Here is a 19183-nt window from a genome sequence, read left to right as displayed (position 1 = left end):
CACTCGATTCCTCAGTTTTCGCTCCTAATGTAGCCCAGTGAGTTCTGTGCCTCTGATCCAGCGGAGTATACACCTAGTATTTTGCTTGAGCCAGTTAACACTGAGCCAGTTTGTATTTCGCTGCTGACAGATACTATGCTTCCCTCCAGCGACAATCCCTCTATGGACTGTTTTGTTTCCATTTAAACTTGGAATATTCAGAAACATTGCATTTCTGCGCTAGACAGTGTGGGTCAGGATCTCGTTGCTGAACCCAGTGTTTTCTGACCTAAATGTTTCTGAGCACTATACACATGTCAGTGAATCTGGTGTGTGTGTGAGGCTGACCAACAAGCTAGCAAAATTATCACTTCGGATCTTCGAAGTGACTTTCATGTTTTCACATATGTGGACATATGCTAGCCATCCTGTTCCCATGGACTGTTTAATTTTCCAGCCAGACTCTATTAATGCTTTTCAGGCTATACCACAGGAGAGTATTGTTGATGTTGCCTAACCTGTGTATGGTGCAGCCTCTCAACCAGGAGATACTGAGGCTGCCTGTGTTAAGACTCCAGCTTCTATAAAGATTACAAGCCCAGAGTCTGTCTATTCTGAGACTGTTTCTGTTTTTCCTAGCGGACTGTTTCAAACTGTACATTCGGTGCCTGCTAAGGTTATGAGCAACAAGATTTTGTCTGCTATACATAGACTGGCAAAAGAATTTGGTTTGGGCACTGCAGAGTTGGTTGACAAGGTGAACTTTTCTGTTCCCCGGTCATGTCAGTTTAACTCTGTGCTTTTCAGCCAGTTGTCCTGGTCCCTGTGTGTCCTAACACTCTGGCTGTGCTTTGTAAGATAGAGTTTAGTGTGGCTTCACACCCAGTTTATTCAGACACTGTTTGTGTGAACTCTCCAGCACCAGTGACTGCTCCTGAACTCACTTCTCCAAAGACTATTAACAATAACCTGGACAGCACAAAGCCAGCGGAGTTACTAAATATAGCAGGCCTTAAATCTTTGTTTGCTAATACTGTGTTTGACTCCACTAACCTGGCTTTCCCAGTGACTGTTATAACACATGAGCTCCGCTCTCCACCTCCAACTCCTGCTTCGAGTGTGGCTCGGGTCTAGCTTTCCCTTGCACCCGTACCAGTTACTCGGGTGGGGATGGCAGAGGCCCGGCTGGCCCCTGCTCCAGTCCCCAGGCTGGCCGAGGCTCCGTTCTTATATAAATATAAAGAAGAAAATCACCTCAATCACAAACAGGAAGTGTACTCATGTAACAGGGTCATAAATCTCATTGTTATAATTACACAAAATGTGTTCTAAACCCCCAAACTGCTCCTTTTATACCTGACTTTTAGGACCTCCAAGCCTGTAGTTATGTTCATTATCAGTTAGAGCCCCTCCTCATTCTTTTCTTCTTCTTCTTTGGTGCAACCCTATAATTACAGTGTACCCCTTTGCCTCTCCCCTTTTCTACAATTCCCTTGTGGGAGAGGTTGGTGTAATTTCTTTCCCAACACTTTAAAACACACATATAATTCATATTTAGCCACTCGGATGTTTCTGATTGTGATTTTAGTTCAATTATTGTCATCATTATGCCTGTTTTTTTGTTAGATGTTATAAGTGTGTAGTATGTGTGTATCATAAATGTGTTTTAGGCGCCATAAATGCTAGCATGAATATATACTCCTTGCTAGCTTGGAAGTTGTGGTGGGTTGAGCTAACCCTCTTCCCCACTGTTTGTATTTGGTCGTAGGAGCTGGAATGGGCAAATTATTTACTTGGAGGCCTTTCTTTCTTTCTTTTACTTTTTTTATCAGACACAACGCAGAATCACACCGGTTACACTCAGTTACTCTCCTGTACTCTGTTTACAGTCATCTATGTTTCCACTGTTTCTGCTGCTTATTCGTCCTCACTGTAAACAGATGTACTGAGAGACTCCTGCACTAATGTTTTATAGGAAAGTCCAAACAGCCTCACTGGTTCTTCATAAAGAACAAAGATTTGCTCTCTGTGGCTCCAACACAACTTAAAGACAATCAAAGGTGGACCAAGTTCTCCAGAACAGCTGTGGCTTTATGGAGGCTACAGCTAAATGCTGCCTCCTCCATGGTACAATATACATCTTATACAGTGACGTCATTTTGAAGTCCTTTGTTGGCTGATGATGGTCTTTAGTATGTAGCTGATGGTTGATGATGAGAGAGGTGATGTTTGTGTTGTTCTGTGGAGATCATTCAAGAACTGAACCTGTTAAACACTCAGACCTGCTTTAGATTTCACCGCTTTAGTTATGACGCACTTATTTATGGTCACCCTACAACGCAGCGTAAACACACGTGACTCTAACGTGACTTCCTTCAGAGACGATAAATTGGACGTATTGAGTTTGAACATCCTGAAGGCAGCCACAAGCAACATCTCTGTTGCTTGTGGGGCTCGCACACAAGAATTTCACTCGCATGTGCTGTGCCAGTGTGCCTGCACATGTGATGTGACAATAAAAGTGATTTGATTTGATTTGCCTTTTCCTATTCCCTGTTCCTTTATTCCAGCATTTTGTTTATGTTGTGGACTTTTTTGGATTTTGAGATGTTTTTGCTCTTGTTTTGTTGTTCCTGTATGTGTTGTTCTGTTTCTGAGTTTCCCTTGTTCCTGTTTGATTCTGTCTTGTGTGCTTGAGTTTAATTCTACATGCCATGTGTCTTTACCCCGTGATTATTAGCAACTGCGCTCCCACCTGTCTCCTCTCGGCACCTGTTGTGTGTGTTTGAGCTTTTCAAGCAGGCGCACCTCACAAACGGAGGGCGCTCTTACTCCCAGCAAATGGGCGATAGAAAACCGATCGGTGCCTATGCCATTCCCCAAATGCGCTGGCATGATGTCGGAGCAGCATGAGTAGCCTACGAGCAACTTTTTTTTTTTTTTTTGCCGATACCCGTGATACCGCCACCACCACGATGCCGCCCTGTGCAACCACCCACGTCGCCCAAAAACCGCTACTGCTCCAACATGACAGATAAGTCCAAATAAGACATTTTTTTAAAAATATTAAATTCATTGTTAGTCTTTTTTGGCACTGTAACGACTGTAGTGACCGTATGAGGTTTCATATGAGCAAGCTCAACCACCACACATAACAATACAAGAATGCAATAGATGAATCTATAATTGAAAAACTTAAGTGTGGCAGTGCTTGTATACCTCTATCTGAGGGCAGAATACGTTTTACCTGCAAATAAAAATACAAGAAACACATTTTAAACCTAGAGTCCTTCAGAAAGGAACTGGAACATAATTAACGAGGATGACAACTGAGGTCAAAATGATGTTAAGAAATCCAAATCATCATTAAAAAAAAAAAGTAAACCGGCGAACCGCATGAATGCAAATAAGATGAACGTTGCCGCTTCCTAGTTTGGCAAGTCACCGCCGTACCACACCTCAGCTGCATCGGTCACGTGATTTCTCCTGATCGATCTCTGCTGCTTGACTCTGCTGGAGACTGCTGTTTGTTGACGTCTTCGTGTTTTGCCTCTGTAGGTGAGGTTTAATTTTATAAAACACAATATATATTTAAAACTGTTAGGTATATATATATATATATATATATATATATATATATATATATATATATATATATATATATATATATATTTAGTATGTCCGAGTATGTGGAGTGTGCCCTGTAGTGGATAATACTGGGATGCGATCCTTGTGTGTCGGGTTTATGAAGCGATGGTGCTCCGAGGTGTGTCAAAACACCCAGGTCTCGCTGGTTGATTTAAAGTTTTGGTGCGTTTCAATCCAGCTGAGTGGAAATAGCTAAGGACTTGGGAAAAGAGGATAACCTACGGACAACCTTACAGTTAGACTACAAAACGCGAATCTCACATCGCCACGGCGTGTTGCCTTGTTTTGTGCCGGTCATTTTAAGAGCGTCCTGTGAAAAATGTCCCTAAAGGGCTACTAAAGACGCTAAGTTTCTGTTTTGTAATGACAGTTGTGAAGCTCTTAGCCTTGTGGCTATTTTTGTTTCACTTTCACAATCTGTCACTAACATTGAATCAAATGTTCTGAAAATGCTAATAGTTTTAGATTTTTTTGTTTGAAATTAATTGTTAATTATATGAGTATTATAAGGACTCTGAATCTCATGATGTTCACATAAGTCTGTCCCAATGTTGCATCATTCACAGTAAAATACAATGCCTGGCCAAAAAAAGACGCCAACTGGATTTAACTAACCAAATAGGTACGAGCCTCATATTGGATAATTACTGCATGGGCGATTATCTTTGAGCTGGCAACAAGTTATTTAACTCCAACTGGTTCCTTGACTTGCTTCTCATTTCATAAACAACCATGTCGAAAGACACATCTCGTAGTTGTGGAAAAGCTGTTAGTATGTTTGAGAAGGGTCAAATCATTGGCATGCATCAAACAGAGAAAACATCTAAGGAGATTGCAGAAACTACTAAAATTGGGTTAAGAACTGTCCAAAGCATTATTAAAATGTGGAAGGATAGTGGGGACCCATCAATTTCAAGGAAGAAGTGTGGCCAGAAAAAAATCCTGAATGCTTGTGATCAGCGATCACTTAAACATTTAGTGAAATCAAATCGAAGAAAAACAACAGTAGAACTCAGGGCTATGATTAAAAGTGAAAGTATTACCGTGAATGGTATGATATAGCCCAGCCCTATGCAGTGCTAAGATCTGGGGTTGCTGTAGTTGGTCAGGTCTAGGTTCAGTAACAGTATGTGATCCAAGAACGAGGTCAGCTGACTACCTGACTAAACTGAATGACCAGGTTATTCCATCTATAGTTTTTTTCTTCGCTGATAGCATGGGCATATTCCAAGATGACAATGCCACGATTCATCAGGCTCAAATTGTGAAACAGTGGTTCTGGGAGCATGAGACATCATTTTCACACACGAATTGGCCACCACAGAGCCCAGACCTTAACCCCATTGAGAATCTTTGGGATGTGCTGGAAAAGGCTTGGCACAGCGCTCAGACTCTACCATCAACAATGCAAGTTCTTGGTGACAAATTAATGCAACACTGGATGGAAATAAATCTTGTGACACTGCAGAAGCTTATCGAAACAATGTCAGCAGTGAATTTGTGCTGTAATCAAAGCTAAAGGCAGTCCAATGAAATATTAGACTGTGTGACCTGTTTTTTTGGTACAGACTTTTTTTTTGGCCTCACAGCTATAAATTAAGTGTTTCTTCGATCTTTGTTGTCCATACACAGATACACAGAGTAAGATATTGAAGTGTTTTTTTTTTTTTTTCAAATCTTTCAAATGATACCTAAGGAAAAATAGCAGTAACAAAGTGACAAAGAATATTACCAGTAATAATTAAAGTTAAGTGCAGCCCTGAACTACTCAGATGTACCGTATTTATGGGACCATAAGGCGCACCGCATTATAAAGCGCACTGTCGACAAACGGGTCTGTGTTCATACATAAGGCGCACCGCATTATAAAGCGCATTTAACGAAACAAATCAGTCAGAAAAGTCAAACTTTACTCAACTCATTCCGCTTGCTTCCTCCACTTCCATACCATTAATTCATTAATGTTGAATTCTCTGGTAGCTGCTCTATAAACGCTGGAACAACAGTATATGTTATTCCAGTGTTTTTCTAATTTTTGCTATGTAACTTTGCACTGTCCACTTTCTGCTGCAACAAATTTCCCACGTGTGAGACTAATAAAGGTTATCTTATCTTACATTAATGACTAACCTCATATTGTGGCTGGACTATCTCAGTTGTTCTCTCCTACTGAAGTTTGGTCCGTTTACAGCAATTTTCCAGGCGATTGCATTTGTCAAAAAAAGTGGAAAAAAGGTTAGCGTTCATTCTCCAGGTTCACTGCTCATGTTCAACTTAACCGATTCAAGCTCAGTACCTTTATTAGAATAAAAATTTAGACAAAAAAAGTTTAGTATTCCTATATACTAATATTATTTTATTACTACATTAATATAGCACACAGTTCAGTCATTTTTGCACAAAAATAGCTGGCGCCTTGAGGCAACTGTGATGTGATGCTATATAAATCATCAAATTGAATAGATACGTCCTCCAAGGAGTTAATATGTAAATTACCAGATATTAACTTAAGTCAATATTCAGTTAATATCTGTTCTGTTTCAATAAAATCCTGTTATTTTTGGGAACAATTGTTGTGGCTCACTTATAAACACTTAGCGTGAGGAACAAGTGAAGAGGTTTTGGACAGAACCAGAATTTTTAGCAATGTGCCCACAGTTTTGAGTCATCCATGTAAACTGCTGATCTCAAAAAATTGAGCTTAGAGATCTCTTTCCAGATGCCTTAATGCCCACTCACATCCTGGGCCTTTTGACCTTGGGTAATCACATGATAGCGCGGGGCTAGGTTGCACCTGGCTAATTGTGACCTACACCCGTTTTCACACCTTGACTTGTGTGATTAGGTAGAGGAACTATAGGGGGTCCATGTAGCTCTTGGGGGACACTCACATAGGGACAAATCTGGGACTCTCCACCATTTAAACTGAAGGAGCTTCTCGGATGAAACGTCTTCAAGTAACTTAAAGAAGTCCAGACGCTTTTCTTTCCAAGTTCTTTAGCCTCATCTTTTATTAAGTCTTTATCAATCTTCTTACCCGCCTTTACTTGACTTCAATGAATGAATTCAATTTCATCAAGGTCAAGGAAAAGAGGTCAGGAAGAGGAAATAAGAGGGACTTTCGGAATGAGTGTTGAAACATCTGTGCTTTGTAAGCTCAACGAAAGTGTCGAAATGTCAGTAGCAAGCATTCCATTGTGAATTCTGAGTGAGTTTTAGATTTTCCGGTTTCTGATTTTCTCTCAGTTTCTTCCTGAACTTTGTAAAACTCTAGATGAATGGGCATTTTTTAGACTTCTGTCCTTCATAAAGCATTTGTTTTCCACACAGTAATAACAAGCAGTGAGTGAGAAAGTGAAGGCCAGGTGGTGAGCTGTCTCATTCCTGCCATTTGTATTCATCTTCCTGATAGCATTTTCTACATTAATATCTTTGTAAACCTGTTTTTGTCTCAGAATCTTTGAAGTGACAATGGCACCAAACCTTGCACCAGTTGGAGGCATCGCTCTTTTTCTGGGCTTAGGCCTAAGCCATCTCATATACTCAGTATACCAGGTCACGAAGCAGCGGGAGAACCCTCACAGGCAGGTGAGAGGGTAATCAAGATTTACTGCAACAGGTTTTGTCTTCAGATATTTTTGTGTTAATGCAAATGATTTCTGATTCTTTTTCATGTTTAATCTCAGATTTGCTGATGTGCAGGTATTAACTGATCATTTCAGTGAATATTTAATTGTGCCTTTCTTTTGATTTGTAAAGATAATGACATTTTTAGAATTATACTTTAAAAACATCTTGAGTAATAACTACACAGAACAAGTTTTTGTGCAAACAATAAAGAAGACAATCATAAACACAGTTCATGTCAGCACCACTCTGAATCACTCAGTCTGAGCACAAATATCTAAAAAGAATGGATTGAAGTTGCTCATAATCAGGTCTGCTAGGAAGGTTTTACAGTAGGATGAACATTTTTAACAGGATGTCGCCAAAACTATGTAGGTTCCAGAAATCTCTCCTATCACCTTTTCCTAACCTCTTTTCTTTCACCTTGATGAAAGCATCAGAGGTTAAGGAAGAGTGGGTACGAAAATTCATGAGGGCTTTGTGAGTCCTGCACTGAGAGTCTGTCGGATTGATGCTATGACTGTAGTGATGTGGGCACTGTACTGGTCCGTCATGATCCGTTTTTTGGTATATTTAAACTTTCATCCTGTATCCTAAGGAGATTGAAAGTAAAGCAACTGCGAAACCAGCTACTTTTCTTTCCAAGCTCCTTAGATTGCCATGACCCAGATGACTGAGAACCTACACATACACATTTCATTCTGTATATTTTATTTAAAAAAAGTCTCCTACTGATGAGGACAGTATGATGCTGAGATAGAGCACATAGAGCACAGGCTGAGTCTTTGATTTGTTTCTGGTTTTGCGTCTTTCAGGAAACGACGAGGACAGGTCAGAATAAAGCTAAAAATGTTAAACTCTCTGCATATGAACAGCGCATTGACGCTCACCGGGTTGACCCGCAGGCCATGCAGGTAATCTCACTTTACGCTATGTGTTGTTTAAACTGAAGCTGTACATATAAACAACAGAGAACTGACAGTACCCAGTACTGGCACAAACAGGAAGTGTGGTTTTTTTTTTTTCCTCCATCAGCACTAGCAGGCAATATTCATCCAGATTTTTTCCTGTGTGCAGATCACATGGAGGGATATCGCAGGTCTGGAGGAGGTGATCAATGAGCTAAAGGAGAAAATTATCTTCCCCGTTCAGAACAGACATCTGTTCAGGGAATCCCGGCTGCTGCAGCCACCCAAAGGTCAGCAATCATTCACTTTTTTGTTGTTGTTCAGGATTCCTATCAGCATCAGCCTTTGCCTGATTCTAATGGGTCTTAGACGGGATACAAAATTGCCTTAATCAGGGCACCCACAGAAACTTTAATCAAAATCTACATAGGATGCACAGCTTTTAATCATTACATTACATGTGTACTAGATATAATCAATAAACAAAAGACATTTTTTGTTTGCTGTAATTTCCATTTTGATTATATTGTCATCTGCACTCTTTTACTTTAGTTCCAAGATCCAGATTATAAGTTTACTTTTGTTCTGAAGATGTAGCAGACATGTTCTTTCCAAGGGTGGACATAAGAGGGCGGTGACAGACTGGACTGGGGTGGCTGTAGCTCAGGTGGTATAGCAGGTCAGCCACTAACCAGAAGGTTGGTGTTCATTCTGTTCCAGTCTTGCCTTGGGCAAGATACTGTTGCTCTCCGATGCATCCATCGGAGTGTGAATGGGGGCGAATGGGTGAATGAATTTGTTGTATAAATAAAGCGTTTTCAGTGCTCAGACAGAGTAGAAAAGCGACAGCTGACTGGGTGGTCAAGGCTCACTAGAACCGACGAGAACAGCGAACTCCCGGCACATTATTTTCAGACCCCCCGCGGTATTACGCTACTCAGGTTAAACATGATATTTAGGAGTCAAGTTTATTTATATAGCACATTTCCAACAGTCCGTGTGGCACAAAGTGCTTAACAATGTAAAATGCCAGTAAAACAAATAAATACAATAAGTCAATAAAAACAACTAAAACAATAACTAAGACTGTTAAAACCAAAATGCTTGGGTCAAAGTGTGTTAAAAACCAGACCATAAAAATGTGTCTTCAGTAACGATTTAAAGAGATCAAGTGTTTGTGCAGATCTAATATATAAGGGAAGACTATTCCAAAGTCTAGGACCTGCCACAGAGAAAGCTCAGAATAAATAATAAATAAAATAAATAAATAATGTTAACATGAGACTCCGTGGAATGGATAACATTAGTTTTGAACTGGATCTCATGGTTTTCTCTGGAGCATAAATAAATAGAAGCTCAGACAGGTAAGAAGGGGTTTTGGCTGTTAAGTGTCTTAAAAACAAAAAGAAAAAGTTTAAATTGATATCCTGTAAGAAACAGGGAGCCAGTATAGAGAGGTTAAAACTGGGGTTATATGCTCCTTCCGTTTAATGCCAGTTAGCAGATGAGCAGCTGCATTTTGGACCAGCTAGAGACGATAAATAGAGGCCTGGTCCAGACCAAAGTACAAAGAATTGCAGTAGCCCAGTATTCAAGCAATAAAGAGATGAATAACACGTTCAAAGACATTAGCTGGAAGGTTTTTACGGAAGGAAGGAAGTTGTCTTGGCTAGTTGTCTTAGATGAAAAAAGCTGGATTGGACTACTGCGCTCAACACAACTGCCTACACAGTTTGAAGGAACCATCAAGGTGAGGTTTTTTACATTTGTCTTACAATAGGAGGAAAATAGGCCCACATAATCAATGTGATTATTAATGAAGCTACCAAAAATGACAGCTTCTGTTTTGTTTTCATTTAATATTAAAAATTTTAAAGACATCCACTGTTTGATGTCATCAAGGCAGCGTAATAGTAGCTGAAGTTGGTCTGTCCCTGCTTTTAAAGGCAGATAGATCTGCAAGCCATCTGCAAAACAGTGGAATGAAAGGTTGTACCATGAGAAAATAGACCCCAGTGGCAACATATACAGTGCACAAACAAGGCAGGACCCAAAATCGAGCCTAGACGTACACCATAATTAAGAGGGGCTATTTTGGAGCTATGGGGCCTATGTTAACATAAAAACGCCTTCCTGATAAATAGGACAAAAACCACTGGAGAGCAGACCCTTTTAGCCCAGCATATAATTAATAGCAGGATATCATGGTCAACCGTGTCAAAGGCTGCTGACAGGTCTAACAAGAAGAGGGCAGCAGGAGTGCCAGAATACAGAGTTAAAAGAATATTACTCCCTCCAAGTTGAAAAACGGACACAAGGCGTTCTTGATTTTCACTGCACTGATTTTATTGCACAAAGGTCCCACCAACGATGCTGTGAAAACTGTACAAACAACATAAAATAGTCAATTTCCACAGTAAATTGTTCTCATAGAGCATAAACAATAAATTTTATTATTCAACAACATAAAAACATTCACAATTTGACCTTTACAAAATGTCAACATATTACACGTGACTAACATAAACTCGACAGTTTTGTCACAAACAGACATCTTATTTTTCTACCAACAAATTGCATACCTCATTGGCCGCATTTAATTGAAGGGGTTAATGAAAATGGATCTTGCAGTGCACACTCTTTCCCACAGCTGGAAAACTTTGTTGCATGGTCTATAGTGGTGCAACGGATCAGAAATCTCACGGTTCAGATCGGACCCTATTAGAGCACTTCGCTCTCGCTCTGCAGGCCTACTTGTTGTTCCTAGAGTATTTAAAAGTAGAATGGGAGGGAGAGCCTTCAGTTTTCAGGCCCCTCTTCTGTGGAACCAGCTTCCAGTTTGGATTCGGGAGACAGACACTATCTCTACTTTTAAGACTAGGCTTAAAACTTTCCTTTTTGCTAAAGCATATAGTTAGGGCTGGACCAGGTGACCCTGAATCCTCCCTTAGTTATGCTCCAATAGACGTAGGCTGCCGGGGGATTCCCAGATTCCCATGATGCATTGAGTTTTTCCTTTCCAGTCACCTTTCTCACTCACTATGTATTAACAGACCTCTCTGCATTGAATCATATCTGTTATTAACCTCTGTCTCTCTTCCACAGCATGTCTTTTATCCTGTCTTCCTTCTCTCACCCCAACCGGTCGCAGCAGATGGCCGCCCCTCCCTGAGCCTGGTTCTGCCGGAGGTTTCTTCCTGTTAAAAGGGAGTTTTTCCTTCCCACTGTCGCCAAAGTGCTGCTCATAGGGGGTCATATGATTGTTGGGCTTTTCTCTGTATCTACTGTACAATATAAAGCGCCTTGAGGCGACTTTTGTTGTGATTTGGCGCTATATAAATAAAATTGAATTGAATTGAATTGAAGAAAGAAAGGTTGGAAACAGAAGGAAAAGAAGGATGCTAGGAAGGGGTCAAAAAGAAGTTTAGGAGAAAGAGCAAGGTACACGTGTATTTAGAAAATTTAACCAGAAGTAAAATCAGTATAGAAAACTCATAAAAATATATAATTTCAAGCTCATGTGCCTCATCTGCCCTATAGTCATTACAGATTTATTATGGGAAAAGGGATGTTTTGTATTTTTATTGTAGTAGTTTGCTTTTTAACAATCAGCAAAATAATATAAAATAAAGTAAGCTTTAAAATAAATAGGGGTAGCCAATCATATTTCTTTGGGGTCTTTAGCAACTGACTCTGAATAATATTTAAGATTTAAGGGGGAAAAAAAGAAGGAAGTAGTGCAGGGAAAATGTTAAGGAAGGAAGAAGGAAAGAAAAATCAGAAATAATAAAAAATGAAAAATGGGAAGAAGTGACAAACAATATTTTAACCAGTGTATATTCCCATTGTCTTCACAACAGGTGTGCTGCTGTATGGACCCCCAGGATGTGGTAAAACACTCATTGCCAAGGCGACAGCAAAAGAGGCGGGCTTTACTTTCATCAACTTGAAGCCGAGCACGCTGACAGATAAATTTTACGGAGAGTCCCAGAAACTGACTGCTGCTGTGTTCTCACTGGCGTCCAAATTAGCCCCAACGATCATCTTCATTGACGAGATAGGTGAACAAGACATGCACACACACATTAAGTTGACTAAAACAAACCAAGTTTCAGTTGACTACAATCTGATAACATTTAGTGGCAATATTTCCATACTCTACCTTAAAATTTTGAAACAAGAAAATTCTAAACAATGGTATGTGCTTTTTAAATAAACAAAATAGTAATAATAGTAATAGTAATAATAAAATATAAATTAAAAATATAAAGAAACCGATTTTGCTTTTAGTGAACTTGGTCTGCACAACCAGTGCAAAGAGAGATTTTAATGTGCTTTAATATTTGGCCTTAATTATATGCATTTTGACAAATACCATAGACAATACGTAGGGGTGGGTTTTGATGATCAATTTATGGATTAAAATCGATTCTGGCTTGGATAACGTGATATCGATTCATTAAAACCCTGAATCGATTTTTCAATATAAATTTATTTTGCCCAAAACGCCAGAATTTCAGGTTAAACCTCACAAAATTTCAACAACCACCAAACAGCTAAAACAGTAAATGAGAGCAGGTACACTGATTGTGCACAAAGACATAAACACGGATCAGAATCAGTGAGATGTGGCAGCACGGTCACGGTCTGGGCTGAAAGCCGACAGCTCGCTGATTCTGATGTTTCGGCGGGTCCACGCTTTGTGTTCACGCCATTTTTGCATTTCATCTTGAAGCTGCAGGTTTTATCTCTCTTCAAACAATATTGACTGAACCAACCGCAAAAGATGATCCAAACTACGCTTCACATAAACATCGTCATGAATTCCTTTTTACTTTTGCTGTTTTGCTTCTACCATGATAAAATCACACTACATGCGCAGCTCTGTTTCTCTCTCTCACACACACAGTGTACTTCAAGAACAGTTTCCCGTCTAATAATCTGTTTAATTCTGCATTATTCGCTTGCTTGTTATACACAAGTCTACTGTTCTTACAACGCTGTCGGTCGCTGTTTTTTTCCTTTTACTTACTTCCGAAAAGAAAACCTAATTTCTGCTGTTCAATACTGAACAATTTTAGCCCACGTCCACACGTACACAGGTATTTTTGAAAACGGAGATTCTCTGCTTTCGTTTTAAAAAATAATCCCGTCCACACGTAAAGGCAGAAATGAAGGAAAACGCTGCTATGAACATGCCAAAGCAACAGGTGGCGATATATTCCTAACCGTGCAGAAATGTTGGCCAATCAGAAGTCTACAAGCCTCGGTGGGAAAAAGTAAAAAAATGTCAAAAAATGCGCACATCTTTGACGCTGCGTTTTCTCCGTTTTTCCCCCACACATAAATGCAAAAACTGATTTTTCAAAAATATCCACCCTGGCCGGAGTTTTTAAAAATCTCAGTTTTCAGTGACCAAAAAGGCCGTTTACGTGTGGACGAAAGGTGCAAACGCATAGAAAAATCTGCGTTTTCAAAAATAACCGGGTACGTGTGGACGTAATCTTAATCCCTTTAAAATTATGCAAAATTGCAAAAAACTTTGCTGTGTCTCTAATAAAACCTCTGTAACTTTGCTCTGCTTCACTTCTACAGAATCAGCTAATGTTCATATGGTGATCAATGGTTTTCTTTCGTTTTTGATCTACTGCAGAATATTTTTATAAAATCCCAGGCCTGGAAAATCACCTTCATGTTTTTCTGTGTTTTATCCTCAGCTACTTTAACACAAAGGCATCTATTGTGATGCTCACACCTTTGATAAAGTCTCGCAAGCGTCAGCTTTCTTTTTATAGATATAAAAATATGGAAATGTACTGATATGTGATCAGAATTATAATATTTCTGACTGTCTGAGGCAAAATTTCCCCAATTCAAATCGAATTGAATCGAATCGTGGATCGAATCGATTCTAGAAATCAGTGACGATACCCAGCTCTAACAATACGCAGGCAAAAAATGTAAACGGAAATTTACACTAAACATTTTCAAACAATGAAATCCGAACTGAAATAATAAAACTATTCTGCGTTTTTTGAACAGATTCCTTTCTGAGGAATCGATCCAGCACCGATCATGAAGCCACAGCTATGATGAAGGCTCAGTTTATGACTTTGTGGGATGGACTCGAAACAGACCACCAGTGCCAGGTATGCACACGTCGGAATAGCTTGGGTTCAGTATGGAGTCTCAAGAGATTCACTGACTTGTGGATGTGTTATGGAGTGGAATTTGTCTCAAAAGGGTTGCAAATGCGTACAATGTGATCCACAAGCATAAATTGATTTACAAATGTTTACAGGGATTTGTGTGTAACGTTTGAGGACACGTGAGCGCATGCTTCAATCCACACGCAAATAAGAAGAAATCTGACCACACGTAAAACTATTTTACAAATGCCTAAACCTGATTAAAAACAGATCATCACCAGTGGAAGCCTAGATGTCCAAGTTTTACACTGGGACTTGGAAAGCAGCTTACATTTCTGGATCTGTGCAAAGCTGGCAGCGTTAAATTTGTCTCAAAACCCTGCAACATGATCTGTGCATATCAGGTGATTCTTAGTATTTAAGGTTTTATAGGTGAGCAAAATAGATGGTACGTGTAGTTTTAGACATGTTTGTACTAGAGATGACACGATACCACTTTTTTATGTCCGATACCGATACCGATATCATAAATTTGGATATCTGCCGATACCGATATGAATCCGATATAGTGTTTTTTAATCAACAAAACTGTTTTTTTAAATATCTTGCTGCATTTTGTATAAGTTCATACTCAAGTTTAAAACAACAACTACACTAAAGCTATTCTGTTATACCTGTATGCAAAAAAAATATTTCATAGTTCAGCAATACTGATCAATCTAATAAACTTAAACCTACCCCATCCCCCATCCCTATTCTGGTATTTTAAAGAGTACTTAGCGTAAATATTAAGCAACCTAACTAATAGGGTTCCAACTCCCAGCAACAACAAAAATAAAAAAATAAAAAATAGGGAACCACCCCTCACGCTCCACCTCATGATGCTTAATCGACGTAATCAACCTTAATTTGATGCAGTGTGAAAAAAAAAGCACAGAAATCAATTATTTTTCGAGAAATATTAAATAGATTCAACATCTTTCTTCAACAAAATTGCAGACTGCACAGATGGTACCTTCCCAAAGGAAAAAGTACTATAGCTTACTAGGGTATATATATTAGACATAGTCACTATATACAGTAATGGACTTCTATTCATTTTACATCAAATTAAAACTTTGGGTGTCAGATAATTATTGATTAAAAGCTAGACATTTTAAATGAGAATAAGAAAGAAAAGTATGTCTTTGTGCCCCCTTTTCCCTGTTAATGCCCTATCGGCCCCCTGGCTAAACTTTGCTAGATCCGCCCCTGCACAGTTACCAGCGTCAGCTACGTAGAAAAAGATCCTCGAGTAGAAAGTAATATTAAATAAATTCTAACAACAGCTGATCAAGCTTAAACGTGCTGCTGTTGTTCAGCCGCTGGTTTCCTCTTTCTGGTGCAAAGTGGGCCAAAAACAAACAAGAGAGACGGACTTGCAACAGAAAAGCTGATCAGCTGATCATTAAGCAGTTTCATCATTGAAGTAGCAGCAAGAAGAGGCAGTCGCTCCATATATCGTTTGTTAAGCTTGACGCAGGAATGCTTTACAAACATTCAGAGATGGACTTACACACTTGCTTTACTTCTCTCGGGATAACTTTGTCGGAGATGAAATGCCGGGTTGCTAGCGAAGCTCCACATGCTATCCAGACCACCGACAGGTCCCGCATGCCACAGCCGCTCTATCACGTGATGCATACTGCTCCGACGTGCTAACGTTCTGAGGTGAGTTACGGCGTGTTGCAAGTTTTGTGAGGTGCTTTCATGATATTTAATGGATCGGATTACATTTTTTATTTTTCTCCGATATCCGATCCAGTAATTTAGGTCAGTATCGGACCGATACCGATACGTAATATCGGATCGGTCCATCTCTAGTTTGTACATCATCACTGATTTCTACCACTAATTCAGTGCAGATTCAAAAGGTCCCGAGCAGGCCAATCAAGTCAATTCAATTTTGACTCAATCAAAAATATTATAGCTATGATCATTTATCAACAATCATATGACCTGGGTCTGGGTGCAGTTCCCCCTCCAGGGGCAAGGGTACCTAGACCCGGTTTGTAGAGTACGCTTGGGGAGTGTGATCGTGTGTACAGCGTCTCTTTATGTCTGTCTCCACGTTGGTTGAGTGTGGAGTAAGTGCATATGAGAGCATGAGGGTGGGAATGGATGTTTGTATCTGTGTGTGCCTGTATTTCTGTGTCTATATGTCAGGTTGGGTGTCAGGCGCCACCTCTCTGGGGACATCTCAGGCCCTCCAAGGTTTGGAGGCCTATCTCCACCCACCACCACTTCCCCTGCCAGTGGCGGACTCCCTCAGACATCGGTGCGTTGGTGGTTCTTTGTGTCCGGGGATGGGCATCCGGGTACACACCGGCTCACTCCTTGGCGGCCGCTTATCGGGGCCTGGAGCCTGGGGCTCGCTCGGGCCACTTCGGAGGTGGGGTGCCCCCGGCCTCTCGGCCTGGGGCTCGATCACTCAGGCACGGCTGGCTGCCGGCGGAGCTCACGGGCGCGTCACTGCAACTCCCCCTGGCTTCTGCTCCGCGGCTGCTGAGTGAGCCCTCATCTGGGACTCTCCTCAGCTCTTTCCGGGACAGTGGCGCGGCTGCCCCTCTGTTGGTCTTCCTTGGTCTCTTGTGTTCTGGGGGCCTCTGGATGTCTGGAGTTTTGATCTCCTCCATACCTGCTTCATGCCCTGGAGGACGGGGCTGTGGCCCCCCCACACCCTCTAGCAGATCATTACATGAAGGAACCTTTTAAAAAAAACAAGCGCGTCCATGCTCACAGGTGTACACACCGGTGATCACACCCACAAACTACACCCTTTTTGGCTCCTGCCTCAAAGCACACTGTGTTCTGTTGATCTTATGTGCTGCACAATAATGTTTAATATTTAGTATTTACTGTCATATTCCCATATATCATTGTGATGTTGTTTATTCTATTACTCTTGTTCTCTTCTGCTTGTTTTCTTTTTTCTTTCTCAGCAGGTGATCAAGGTGATTGAGATATGCTTTTTTTTTTCTTTTTTTTTCTCTGCCCGTTCTGTTGGTTTTTGTCTTTTGCCCTTCTCCCCCCGTCCCTCTTCTCAGCTGTTTCTCTTTCCCTCTTTCTTTCTCCCCTTCTTTCCCCCAGTCAAGTCTGTCCTGTATCAGTAAGTGAAAATAAAATAAACAATAAAAGGTGAATCAAATGGACCATTACGGCAAGGCTGGGATGGTCAATTTGGTAAAGTAAATCCGTTGGGCTCTTCCTTTGCCTTTAGACAACAATTCTGATGGCAAAAGAGCCAAACGGGACAGGCAAAAAAAAAAAGGAAAAAAAAAACTTAAAAAAAAAAAAACAATCATATGACCCCCTATGAGCAAGCACTTGGGCGACAGTGGGAAGGAAAACTCCCTTTTAACAGGAAGAACCCTCCAGCAGAACCAGGCTCAGGGAGGGACGGCCATCTGCTGCGGATGAGAGAAGGAAGACAGGATAAAGACATGCTGTGGAAGAGAGACAGAGGTTAATAACCAACCCGTTCTCACTCCCAAAGCGTAACATTTTACGCTAGGTCACAAATCGTCAAAATATTACGTTTTCTGCTACCCACCACGTTCCTAAATGACGACCTCGGAAAAAAAGAGGGAAATATGAGACCCGTCTGGACTGAATCTGCACATGTTCGCACTTTTTCTTCAAATCGCTAGAAACACGCTATTTAACCTCATTAAAGTCCTGGTTAAGATCAGTGAATAAGGTTATGGCCAGGGCTAGTGATAAGGTTAGGTTTTAGAGCTGGGAATACAGGGCTGGAACGTCTACTACCGTGGGGAGCGTCATTGCACTGGATTCCAGCCATAACCCACCGCGTACCATAAGAACGCCGAAGGTCTCCTTTCGCGTTTCCTCAGGAACGCCGCGGGACGTGACAAACGTCGACATGTTACGCCTCGGGAGTGAGAACGGGCTGTATAACAGATATGATTCAATGCAGAGAGGTCTAATTAACACATAGTGAGTGAGAAAGGTGACTGGAAAGGAAAAACTGAATGCATCATGGGAATCCCTGGCAGCCTACGTCTAACGTAAAGCATAGTTTTGATCTACTTTTGCTCCTAGTTCAGTTAATTTTGGTCAGAAATTGGTAAAACCCACTGTTTGAGAATCTGATATGGAATCTGTTTACCTGCTCTTTAATCGTTTGCTGTTTTAACTGTTTGGTGGTTGTTAAAATAGTTTTGTGAGCTTTAAGATGAGATTCTGGCATATCGGATTATTCAAATTAAAATCGATTAGAATTGGGCATTGATTTTATTTCTTTTTTAAAACCCACTCCTATTTTCAACCCTTTTGAGACATATTTCTCTCTCCATTGTCATGATACGGCTGTGTGGCAGGCAGGATGAGGACCCAATCGCAAAACTCACAGACACGGGGGATGAACTCAAAAAGCAGCTTTATTGCTGACAAAGGAAGACAGGAAATACAAAAACTAACTGGGAAAAACTAACAGAAAGCTCACCAAGAAACACAGGGGAATCACACACAGCATAGGGAGAACGCGACACCGAAAAGAGGGAGACGCGACAGAAATACACAGAGGGTTAACGAGGAAAGTGGGAACACACGGGGAACAACAGCTGACACAGATAACCATAACGAGACACGGGCGCGGTGAACATACCACTGACGGGAGCCGGGCGAGCAACCAGGAACGTACAGAGGTTCCGAGAGGAGGCGCGAGAGCACGGGGAAAACACAGACTAACGGGGCAGGTGAGGGAAACATGAATAAAAATAAGAGAGACGGGGCTCACAGCTACACCGAGGGGACCCTTTTTTCCCTCCCCTCCTTTCCCACACTTATTCCCCAACCCCCCCTTCACCCCTT

The 19183-nt window shown here is 40.8% G+C and overlaps 1 protein-coding gene across 3 annotated transcripts; it reads left to right on the top strand.

Annotated features, from left to right (window-relative positions):
* Window positions 1-3153: 3153 nt before the first annotated feature.
* LOC120724479 (outer mitochondrial transmembrane helix translocase-like) lies at window positions 3154-14899 on the top strand. Of its 3 annotated transcripts, none has more exons than XM_040016675.1 (6): window positions 3154-3533; window positions 7083-7215; window positions 8070-8168; window positions 8332-8452; window positions 12023-12223; window positions 14205-14899. In XM_040016675.1, exons 2-6 carry the CDS (start codon window positions 7099-7101, stop codon window positions 14426-14428), a joined length of 762 nt encoding a protein of 253 aa, XP_039872609.1. In that variant the 5' UTR covers window positions 3154-3533; window positions 7083-7098; the 3' UTR covers window positions 14429-14899. The 3 variants fall into 3 exon arrangements, with proteins under 3 accessions (XP_039872609.1, XP_039872607.1, XP_039872608.1); XM_040016673.1 differs by having other exon boundaries at window positions 3154-3537; XM_040016674.1 differs by lacking the exon at window positions 3154-3533 and having other exon boundaries at window positions 6139-7215.
* Window positions 14900-19183: the final 4284 nt, after the last annotated feature.

The sequence above is a fragment of the Simochromis diagramma genome, unplaced genomic scaffold, assembly GCF_900408965.1.
Source record: "Simochromis diagramma unplaced genomic scaffold, fSimDia1.1 OVJJ01000690.1, whole genome shotgun sequence".
NCBI classification, from domain to species: domain Eukaryota; kingdom Metazoa; phylum Chordata; class Actinopteri; order Cichliformes; family Cichlidae; genus Simochromis; species Simochromis diagramma.
The sequence above is the reverse complement of the archived record's forward strand: the minus strand, read 5'-3'. Positions and strand labels throughout refer to the sequence as shown.

Bases quoted from the DNA above. Each gene is read 5' to 3' on its own strand.
- LOC120724479 (XM_040016675.1), top strand. From the start codon at position 7,099: ATGGCACCAAACCTTGCACCAGTTGGAGGCATCGCTCTTTTTCTGGGC. The intron at 7,216-8,069 runs GTGAGAGGGTAA...TGCGTCTTTCAG, and splicing joins GGGAGAACCCTCACAGGCAG to GAAACGACGAGGACAGGTCA. The intron at 8,453-12,022 runs GTCAGCAATCAT...TCTTCACAACAG, and splicing joins GCTGCTGCAGCCACCCAAAG to GTGTGCTGCTGTATGGACCC.